This window comes from Nelumbo nucifera, chromosome 4 (assembly GCF_055504915.1).
Source record: "Nelumbo nucifera cultivar China Antique chromosome 4, China Antique-T2T, whole genome shotgun sequence".
In the NCBI taxonomy this organism is placed as follows: Eukaryota; Viridiplantae; Streptophyta; class Magnoliopsida; order Proteales; family Nelumbonaceae; genus Nelumbo; species Nelumbo nucifera.
The window spans coordinates 14,823,846-14,834,902 of record NC_142652.1 but is presented as its reverse complement, the minus strand read 5'-3'; the positions used below and the strand labels follow the sequence as shown (position 1 = coordinate 14,834,902).

General features: G+C 43.4%; 1 protein-coding gene across 3 annotated transcripts; it reads right to left on the bottom strand.

Annotated features, from left to right (window-relative positions):
* Positions 1 to 26: 26 nt before the first annotated feature.
* On the bottom strand, positions 27 to 6,732 carry LOC104608044 (uncharacterized). Of its 3 annotated transcripts, none has more exons than XM_010273897.3 (5): positions 6,346 to 6,485; positions 5,503 to 6,173; positions 1,794 to 2,366; positions 1,400 to 1,688; positions 27 to 219 (listed from the first exon to the last, which is right to left on the bottom strand). In XM_010273897.3, exons 2-5 carry the CDS (start codon positions 6,145 to 6,147, stop codon positions 170 to 172), a joined length of 1,557 nt encoding a protein of 518 aa, XP_010272199.1. In that variant the 5' UTR covers positions 6,148 to 6,173; positions 6,346 to 6,485; the 3' UTR covers positions 27 to 169. The 3 variants fall into 3 exon arrangements, with proteins under 3 accessions (XP_010272199.1, XP_088742709.1, XP_010272201.1); XM_088886583.1 differs by lacking the exon at positions 27 to 219 and adding an exon at positions 275 to 559; XM_010273899.3 differs by lacking the exon at positions 27 to 219 and adding an exon at positions 275 to 559 and having other exon boundaries at positions 5,503 to 6,732.
* Between the last annotated feature and the right edge of the window lie 4,325 nt (positions 6,733 to 11,057).

Sequence of the window (11,057 nt, the reverse complement as noted above, 5' to 3'; positions counted from 1 at the left end):
GCTTTGAGCTATTTGACTAGTTTCTGGAAAGTATAGCCGCCGGATAAAGCAGTTCAGCATGGCGGCATGCAACCCACTTGAGCAGTTTTTGAGCCACAAGACTATTCGGTTTGTTCCTGGATTGGTTAGCTTCAGAGACTGCTATCTTTTTTCTTTCTTTTCTTTTCAATTATGCCTTGACGCTGTGATCAATCAACATTCTCCAATACGCGCCCTCGTCTAGGAGGCGCCATAAAAAAAAGAAAGAAAAGAATAAATCTAAGTCAGAGAATCATACTCACCAAATCATCAATCTTCTACATATTAAGCACTGAGGAAAAAAAATCTTGCAAAAAGGTTACAACAATCCTCCTCCATTACGGCTTTCAAGATATAGAAGATTTACAATCTTTCATGAATGACAAAACTAATTACTTCCGTTTGGTAATTCAATGGCTAAGAGGGAAAAGGGAAAAACCCGAAAAAAAAAAAGAAAAACTTTGTAATTTTGTATTTGTACATGAGGTGATGTCTAGCTAAACTCCTTTTGAATTTCGTGCTTTTGCAAAATGTGTTGCTCCTGCAGTCCAGCATAAAAAATAATATAAACTTGTTAAATTATGGATGGGATTCAAAAATTCAAACCATAAGATTGTGAAATTATAATAAATCATCACAATAGTATTTTACTTGTTCATCATATCTTATATTCTCTAGTTTATGAAATTGTAGACCAGAAATCATGATAAAAGGTTAGATTCAAACTTGCCCTATGAATCTAATAGTCATTAGTGTCTGAATCAACATCATCTGCATGATCTAGATTCTCCGTCAATTTCCTAAGTCCTAACCCAAATAAAGTTAGATGTAAATTTTGAAGATTCTAACACTTTCCACTCTGACCAGATGGCACAGACAGAATTTACCTACCATACTGTCATAAGACAGACAATACCATCAAATTCAAGTATCATCACTTGATCAGTCAGCAAGATTAAGGTTACAGTATCTAAATGTAAGGCGAATTTGTGGTGAATACATAAAAGAGCAAAGAAAGATGAAGCAAGATAAGAGTGAAAAACCAAAAAGTTTCCCTTAGGCAAGCCTTCTTGAAATTAAAAAATGATCCGATAATCTGGTGTTTCTTCTGCTAGAATAGAAATCAACTTGCTATATATAGTAAACCTTTCTCATATCAAGAACACTAGATTACTGTAGCATAAGTGAAATTCAATCCTGGGATTGTGTTTTAGTTAAATAAGACATGAAGTTTATGTGTGTATATCTCCATTTCATCATGGTCAAACTGCATATGTTGCAGAATAATTCCTTTGTAAAAGAGCTGAGCTCAAAGAATCATGGAGGAAGACACAAAGTGATACACTAATTCCAAGCGTCAAGCGGAAAAGCAAGAACTTACATTTTGGTGCTTGTGGAACCACAACGACATGCATGGCAGCATTGTTGGGAGGAAGCTGCAGGCGAAGGGGATACAGTTTTCCATCCAATCGGTTGCGAGAGCACACGATGATGTCCTCGATCCCTGTTTCTTCCTCCAACTTTTGCTTCAATTCATGCACTCCAGTCCCCTTGAAAATGAACGAAGAACCTTCAATGGCTTCGTCAACATTTCCATTCTCATCCATAATATGAAAGTAGATTGTCCGGCCATCAGGCTTTGGTGGTGAATTATCAAAATAAGTACTCGACTGCAAGCAATGAAATAAACAGAAAACCACTAACAAGTCAGTATCGATTGCAGAAGGTACTAAATCTATATGCTGCGCATGCTGCAAGAATCAAATGAGACGAACCTCTAATTTTGATAATTTATTGGATTTAATCGAGATGGATGAAGGCGAAGTTGGTTCGGAATCAGAGGTATCATCAGACTGGGGAACAGTCTGTGCAGGATGAACGGGGGAATCGATATGGATTTCGACGACATCAACATCCCATAAGATCCAATCTTGAGTTGCAGTTCTGTGAGGGATGTCGTGAGTGACGGAATTCCTCCAAGGAGGAACACCGCCATTTGCGCGCAAAAAGTTGCCGTAGCGAGTCCTGAGCTTAACCTGAAACGCTTCCCTGATGGGCTCCCACTCGACGGAGGAATCCAGCTTTCTGGGTGTAGTCTGAAGAACCTTCTTCCCGGTCATCCCAAGAAGGAAGGCCTCATTAGAGGCAGTGAGATATCTTCCATAGCAGCTCTTGAGACGAACATAGTTCCCTCCTTCAACGAACTCAACACCCCACTTGGCGTTCCGAGACGAACCGTTGCGGTTTTGGGACACCGATTCCTCGTCTTCCTCGGCGAAGAGGTACTTCTCGTGGTGGCTTCGGAGACGAACAGCCTTGGCTTTGTGGAAAATTTCCATTTCTCCATTCTGATACCAACAGAGAAAAGGAATTATTAGATGAGTGTGCGCGAGATCCTAGATATGATGAGTGATGACGATGAATAAAAGAGAGAGAGAAATAACATAAAAGAAATTCAAACTAACCATTTCAAGACTGCAACGTATCAAATGAGATGAAGGAAATAGCAGAGATACAGAAATGATCAGAATCAGAAATAACAATATATATAAAATCTGTATCAAGGCTTCGTCGCCTGAATCGAATAATATAATAAATACATGTAAATGTCCCAGAAAAAGAAAACGCGTCTCCGGACAAGGAATTGAATGATGGGTTAGGTTTGACAAAGAGTGAAGGAGGGCGGAATGATTGAGGAAGAAGGTCGGCCTTATCTTTTCTTAACTTCTCACCACCTTCCTTCGTGTCTTCATTTGACTCCTCCGACCTCCGCTCCGCTCTGTCCCCCTTCTCTCTCTCTAGACTCTACTCACTTGCGGAAAATGAAAGAATATGCTGGGGGGGGGGGGGGAATGGTCCTTTTGACGATGGATAATAAGGCCACGTCTCCCATGTTTCAAAGTAGGGCGACGTGGCTTTAAATTGACCGTGAAAAGGACTATTTCCCTTCCCTCCTATTTATCTTTCTGGAGGTATCGTGCCCAACCGGTCTTAGATCGTTGAATTGGCCTAGTATACGGTGGTCCCACTCCCAAGTCCCAAGTCCCAAGTCCCAAGTCCCATCCCATGTGACAATAACTTTTTAAAAAAAACAAAAAATCCTCGTGACCAATTACGATTATCTATGCAACTTATATAAATAAACTGACGTGGATCCACGTGTTCCTCCCAACGCAAGAAGATTTGGCCCTATGAATTCGGATTACATACACCGTAAATATAGAACTCTGTGTGGGACCTGCTATAAATGACAAATCAGGATCCACTTATTACATTGTTTCATAGTGTATGCCATATTAACATTGCTCGAAGACTCGAAGGAATTAGATTTTACAAGGTTGTCACGCGCTCCATCTCACCCGAGGCCGTTGTAAGTTGTAACCTTCTTGGCATCACGCATTGTATCAAGGTATCAGCAGAAAAGCATTCCAATTCACATTTCCGCCCCACAGCACATCCAGGCCGTGTATCGAGAACATCTCTCGATGGTGGTATGATGTCATCATCGGGGGGGGGGGGGAATATTTCCAATATACGGTAGGGATGTGCTGTGAGACGGATATAATAAGCAAGTACTTCATAAATATTCTTAAAGGAGAGGTGTCAAAAAAATTTTTCAAATGCCCATTGAACCATATGAAGTGTGGCTTGGCTGCTGTTTATTTTCATGCCATATGAAAAAACCCTTTTTGCCCACCATAGCATTTGCCATTCAAATACTCTACTTCATACCATATGAGTATAAGCAAACCTCTATTTCTCTCCTACGTCAGAACCGACCAGCTCGATCCAACTATGTTCCAATTCCATAGCGTGGTTCATTTAATATCTTTGTGCACAAATCAAGTATGCTAGTTGACTCATCTTCAGCATTTGCCATCCCTTTCATATACATTGTCCTCGATTTTTGAAGGATTTTCCTTCAATCTTAAAACTCCAAGCTTCAATCAAAAGAATCGTAATAACCATTGGCTTATCTCTCACTTTCATTCATTACTCATTCTCCCACAATTCTTCTTCATCATCTAAACCATGTTCCATCTTTTAAGGTGCCGGCTACATGAATCTTGTTTCACCATTCTGTTCTATATATTTAGTATCATGTCCATGTCAATCTAATTGTTATTAACATCCTGACTCGTGGCAAAAAACAAAGCGTACGTGGCACCTCAGAATCCACCAACCTCGGTCCTACTTGAAATGCCTTGACATCGTTCGTTCGTCTAAGCTCAGAATCCACCAACATCATTATTATCTATTGCTAAATTATGGGTGCTTAAATAATTTTTTATAATTTTTATACAAGTTCTTTTTGGTCTACCTCTAGCTCTTCTACCTTCTTCGATTTTTAACTGAACCTTTTATAAAAGGTGTTTGTGCATGTGACCAAATCATCTCAATCTACATTTTCTCATTTTATCACCAATTAGAACTAATTCTTAGTGGCTTTATTTTTAATTTTACCATTCCTAGTTTCACAAACTTGACAACATTTTCATTTCGGCCACACTCATTTTATGACATCTGTTTCTTAAATGCCCCAAAATAACTGGGGCAATTAAAATGACCAAACCAGCATCATGAAACTGCTACCATTAAACAAGTCTCTTAAGAACTAGGAAACTGAAAATTTATCCCTTAAGGCTGTGCTTGGTTGCAAAGTGATGCAAAGCCAATAATACAAATTATTTCAATCTATTTTATTTTATTTTGTTTGATTGCAGTACAAATGAAATAAAATAAGACCTGAAATAGAATAAAATAAAACCCAAAACAAAATTAAACCACAGTTTGCATTATTTTTATTTGCACTCCCAAGCATTTATACTAGTGCAAATAAAATTGCACTGCAACCAAACCAAACACAGCCTAAAAGACACCCTTTGAATCCCAGATTTCCTCTATTAAACAATCAGATTATTCTTCCTGGTTACCTCCCACTCAAAACACCATTATGCAATCGGATTCGGTACGGTTTCTTCTTCATTAAATGGTTAGTTGAATCACTTACTTGGCTTAATTAATTCATTGCTTGAATGAAGGCTGCTGAGAGTCTAATGAGAATCGAAGAGGGGAGGGTTTTTGGGTGGAGAAGAGGCAAGGGTTTGAAGAAAATTCGAGAAAAGGAAATATTAACAGAGGCTTTTTAACACCTTATTAATAGAGATGTGGACTCAACTCGACCTCTCCCTTCCTAAACGGCTGAACTGAATCATGCTACCGGCAATAACTGTAGTGGTCGAAATAGTAATGGCTTTTTATAGATGAAACAGTAACGGCTGTTACACAGAAGCAATTTATTGCCCAGTTTCCATAAAGTCAAGTCATAAATGCGCTTTCTATCAGAATTCTTGAATTATCTGAATCCTGATTAAGAGGTTCTCTTTGATTCTACCGACAGATTGTACTGTTTGAGAGATCCAAAAAAAAGGTAAACAGTAACGGGTTTAATGGAGAGAGAGAGAGAGAGAGTAGACACCTAACCTTTTTCGAAGATGCGGATTGGAGGGACTCAGTCGCTGAGACCGTCGACCACGAGCTGGTTAGTTGTTTTGGAATCTGATCGGCGGAAGCCGTGGACTCGGGTGAACCAGGTTCGTAACCCATCACATCATCCGACAGCGAGAGCGAAGAGAGAGTTGATAGCTGTGATTGGTAATCAGAGAACGACTGGGCTTCGAATTCCGGTATTTCGACAACATCGACGTCCCACAACACCCAGTCCTGAGTGGCAGTTCTATGAGGAACATCATGAGTTATGGAGTTCCTCCAGGGCGGAGTACCACCGTTGGCGCGCAGGAATTTCCCGCCGCGTGTCCGAAGCTTCACCTGAAACCCTTCCTTAATGGGCTCCCACTCAATCGACGCGTCCGACTTCGTTGTCTGGAGTACTTTCTTTCCGGTCATCCCCAGGAGGAAGGGCTCGTTGGAGGCGGTCAGATATTGGCCGTAGAAGCTCTTAAGTCGCATCAGGTGGCTGTTCCCTTGGACTATCTCCACTATCCATCTCGCCTTATGACTGGAGCCATTACGGCTTTGCCGAACCGTTTCTTCATCGTCGTCGGCAAATAGGTACTTCCCGAGGTGGCTTCGGAGTCTAATCGCCCGAGCTTTGTTGAAGAACTCCATAATAATACAATAAACCACCCTTTAATCTGAAGATCCCAGACGCAGCAAAACCAAGCAGAGAGAATCACGAAACTGGTATGGGATATTGAGGAATAATCCAGTCTTTGGGTGGTTTTAATTAACGGAGAAAGGTTACAAATATAAGACAAGAAGAAAAGGGTGAAAGACTAGAAGACGGGTTTGTTCTTTGTTGCCTACCTGCCAAAGGAAGATGACGTGTTTGATCCTCTTTCTTTCTCCTCTTCTGATTGTTCGGGTCTTAATGAATGGTGTATAGGTTTCAAATTAAGGGTAGTTTCTGGGGTTTCGGTTTATTTTCAACGTATAATTAAACAGGAATTGGAATTTATAATCAATGAATCAATCAATTGGGGGAACGACGAGCTTGGTTGAATAATTGATGTGGGGGAAGCTTCGAAGCTGCATCTTTGTCTTGACCAGGCCGAGACGATGACGAGAAGGCTCAGTCGATGCATCTCGATTCTCAACTTAGAAACGATGATGCTTGCGAATTGCGATGGTCCCCAGATGCTTATTCTTGTGAGGAGAGATTGAAAGTGTGATAAGTTAGGTTGCGTTTGGATAAGATTCAATATTTGAACCAGAGACATGGTTAATGAACCAAGTTAGGTGTAAAATCACAGAGTCACATGCTCTTTATGACATGGTTAATGGACCTGCCGTGCACCCTGTTCGTTCATAGGAAATCGGCTTCAGTGCTTACTGAGACCGGATCTACTCACACAGGGCGCTTCACACGCCTATACTAACATCTCTCATACATACAAGTTATCATTCATGGGAGATGTTCCCAATGCATGGTAGATGTGTCTGTGAGATGCCCATGTGTGAAAAGCAGATCCTGTTCCCATATTTACATCGTTTGTACAATTTCTTACAGCCTTGCATTGGGAAAGGTGTAAATAAAGCAGGATCTATTTCTCACGAATTGGTGCCTCACAGGCACATCCACCGTGAATAGGAACATCTCCTATAAATAATAATTAATAAGTAGGAAAGATATTTTCAATGCATGATAGGATGTATGTGTGAGCACCAGGTGTAAGAAATTTTAAAAGATAAAAATTAAATTAATGAATGTATTTGTGGGTGTGGTGAAACGTCAATGCAAAGAGGCCCCTCCTGTGCCTTCTACACATGGGAGTCTGAAAATTCTGAATTCGTGTATTGACCGGCAAAAGGAAGAGAAGGAAGTCAATAGCTGATCGATGGACGATGGAGTCAGCCCAAAAAACTCCGGCTCATGGTGGCTGTGCTTGACTGCTTGTGGATGCCCCCAAAGCCAAAGGAACACCTATAGATGAGAAGTGAAGCTTTACACCCATCGGTATTTAAATTGAAAACAAACGCCGCCTTAGTTTCCCTTCCTTTTATTACCTTGTTACTCCATGTGATAGATGAATGAATCAATCAGTCGATGCCAATGTATTTGAAAATTAGTAATGGGTGACAGGTAGGTGGGTTTTGTTTTGGTAGGCAACACCGTTAGTGTGGTCCCTATATTACCGTACATAAAGTAAGAGTAGGGGTCACGGTTCATGTTGATACTTGTAAACACTCTTTAGAGGACTCTTTTAATTTAAAAAAATGGTTGTTGGTTTCTTAGGGATAATTTGGCCCAACCTACTACTAGTATGCGGATAAATAGAAGTGATATACTGACTGGATGATAATTCACCATTTCCTGCCACTTTAGCAAGTTAGGTCAGCTCGAGTACCTTGGTTAAGATCGAGGTTCAAGTAGCTTGTGGTGGTCCGATTTGCCGAGGTAACACATAGCTCACTTTTAGAAGCATGTTAGTTGTCTCCGACATCTCCAGGATTATACCATACATCCGTAAGTTTTATCCTCATTATGCGCAGATCGGACGGGACTCGATAAGCCTTATCAACTCATATGAAGTCTACCTCCAAGTGTGGAACAAATACCTAGTAGCATGGATCGGGGATCTCGGAGGTGTTTTGTAAGACCTACGACAACTCACCTATATAAAGGCACCAACTCCAACGTCACAAGGTATGTGCGATTAATTGTTCAATAGCTTTCTAGCTTTCAAGCATTCAGCTCGTACACAATTACTAACTTAAGCATCAGAGCACTCACATAGGGTAAGCCACCCTGGGTCCTTTTAGCATTCTTCTCTTGCAGTTCGACCGGCCAACTAAACGGACCAACGTCCAAGCTGCCCTCTAGTTAAAAGCATTCAGATTGCACACCATAAGTTTCCTCTTATCTCTTAAAGTGTAATTATACAACCTTTTATTTTCCAATGATACAAAAAAAGAAAAACAAATAAAAACTCTAATATATGGGGTCAAAATGGATATTTGATAGTTTTTAGAATTAAGAACAACATTCTCTGCGTTCAAAGTTCAGAGGAAATAAAAAGTTCACCAATACCAATTGATGTAACCGTTTCTGGTCACGTACCATTTTTTGTGATGTATAAATTTTTTTTGGCTAAGTACCTCGTTATTTGACCCGGTGGTGACGTGCCTTGGTGAAGAGCTACTTGGTGGCGAACTCCCTGGTGGAGAACTGCCTGGTGGAGAGCTACTTGGTGACGAACTGCTTGGTGGCAAACTCCTTGGTGGAGAACTGCTTGGTGGTGAGCTCCCTGGTGGCAAACTGCCTGGTGGCGAGCTGCCTGGTGGTGAACTGCCTAGTGGCAAACTGCTTGGTGGCGAGCTCCCTGGTGGCGAACTGCCTAGTGGAGAACTGCCTGGTGGCGAGCTCCTTGGTGGACTCGTCATTTGACCTGCTCCAAGGCGGCCTGTAACTCAGAGGATGGTGGAGCTCCCTAGTGCAGCGCAACCCGACTACCCTCTGCATGAGGTGATTTCCTATCCTTTGTAGGCGGCGGGAGCTGAGGGACATGCGAGAACTGAATCAGAGGACCCGGGGGTATTTTCCCGGCGGGGACTCTCCGATGCCTAAGTTAGCATTCAGATTACAAAGAGCTTGGAGAGAAATGAGAGAGCTAGAGAGTAGGGGTTACCATCCTTTTTTCCCTTCCCTTGGCTTTGGGGGTCGGAGTCCTTATATAGTGGTGTCCTCGCGGGTTAGGTGGGTGAAAAGCCTTCAAACGGTAAGACTCGTCATATCCCGTCAGAACCGGGGTACGGTGGTGAACTCCTCGAGGTTGTCAGGCTGGCGCTTGTGTCAGGCGGCCAGGTCGGCGCCTGGGCTAGGTTGTCAGGTCGGCGGGTCGGTGTCTGGACCAGGTTGTTAGGTCGGCGCCTGTGTCAGTCGGCGGGTCGGTGTCTGGGCCAAGTTGTCAGGTTGGCGCCTGTGTCAGTCAGCAGGTTGGTGTTTGGGCCAGGTTGTCAAGCAGGAGATCTTCCTGCGATACGCCAAACTACTCTTCTGTACCGAGCTACCCTACAAGTGGCGAGCTGCCCGGGGGAGCTATGCCGAGATGCTTGTGGCGAGCTTTGCCGAGCTGCCTGGCTCCTTGGTGGCGAGCTCCTTGGAGAGTTGCCTAGCTCCTTGGCGAGCTCTATGGTGAGCTACCGAGCTCACGGGGTATGCCGTTATGGTTCATCGGTGGGTGTCTTATGGGTTGCCAGGTCGGCCATGTCGGATCATGTGCTGTGCTGATCCAGGTCGCGCAGGCCACGCGCCACGCCGCGCCAGGCCGGCCTGGTTGGCCAGGTTGGTGCCTCGGCGGGACACTGACTTGGTAAGTTGTTGCCTGGGTGTTGCCTATTTGTCACGAGGTGCCACGTGTCGCAATTTCACTGGAAGGCCAAATCTGCCCTCATCATTTGCCCCCCACTCCCGAGCTGAGAGTAACTCAGCGAAGGGAGTAGATTTCTTTTGGCCCGTAAGTTGACGAGCTAGTAAGTGCTGATCCAATTCCTTAGGCTTTGGGAGCTGCCTGTATGTGGCGAGCTGCCAGTAAGGCGAGGGGGTCTCCGCTAGTTCAGTAGTGTAGCCCTTAGGCTCTGGGGCAACTTATAGTTCACTTTTGCTGAGTTTGCTCCTGCTGAGGAAGCGACTGGATATTTAGCAATAGTGTGGCCCGTAGGCTTTGGGAGTGACTCGTAGTCTACTCTTCTTTGACTTTTGCCCGTGCCGGAGAAGCGACTAGGTCTTAAGTAGTAATGTGGCCCGTAGGCTTTGGGAGTGACTCGTAGTCTACTCTTCTTTGACTTTTGCCCGTGCCGGAGAGGCGACCGGGTCTTAAGCAATAATGTGGCCTGTAGACTTTGGGAGTGACTCGTAGTCTACTCTTTTTTGACTTTGCCCGTGTCGGAGAGGCGACCGGGTCTTAAGCAGTAATGTAGCCCGTAGGCTTTGCCTGTGATGTGTCGAGCTATGATTTTGCTGCATCAGCTTCGTAATGCTGGTTACCCACTCCTACAAGAAGCTACTAGGAGCTCGACCTTCGGGGGCAGCACTACTAACTTTAGGTTGCCAGCTCACACGGGAGCCTTGGAAGGCTCGACCGGTAAGGGCGCCTATGTAGTCTGTTGGCCGCCAACTCCCACAGAAGCCACGAAGAGCTCATCTTTGTAGGGGGGACCTTGCGGAGAGGACTGAAGAGACATTATCTAAATTGAAAGTAAGGTTGGCAGAGCTACTTAGTTTGTTAGCTCCCTGCATAGTCTTTGAGTTCATAAAAAATGTAAACTATAAAGCGATAGATTCAATTTCTAAAAAGTGAGGACTTAGCTTTGGTAAGATGAGAACTTAGCATTTGTAGCATGAGAACTTAGCTTTTTGTAGCGTGTTCCCACAGACGGCGCCAATTGATGTAACCATTTCTGGTCACGTACCATTTTTTGTGATGTATAATTTTTTTGGCTAAGTACCTCGTTATTTGACCCGGTGGTGACGTGCCTTGGTGATGAGCTACTTGGTGGCAAACTCCCTGGTGGAGAAC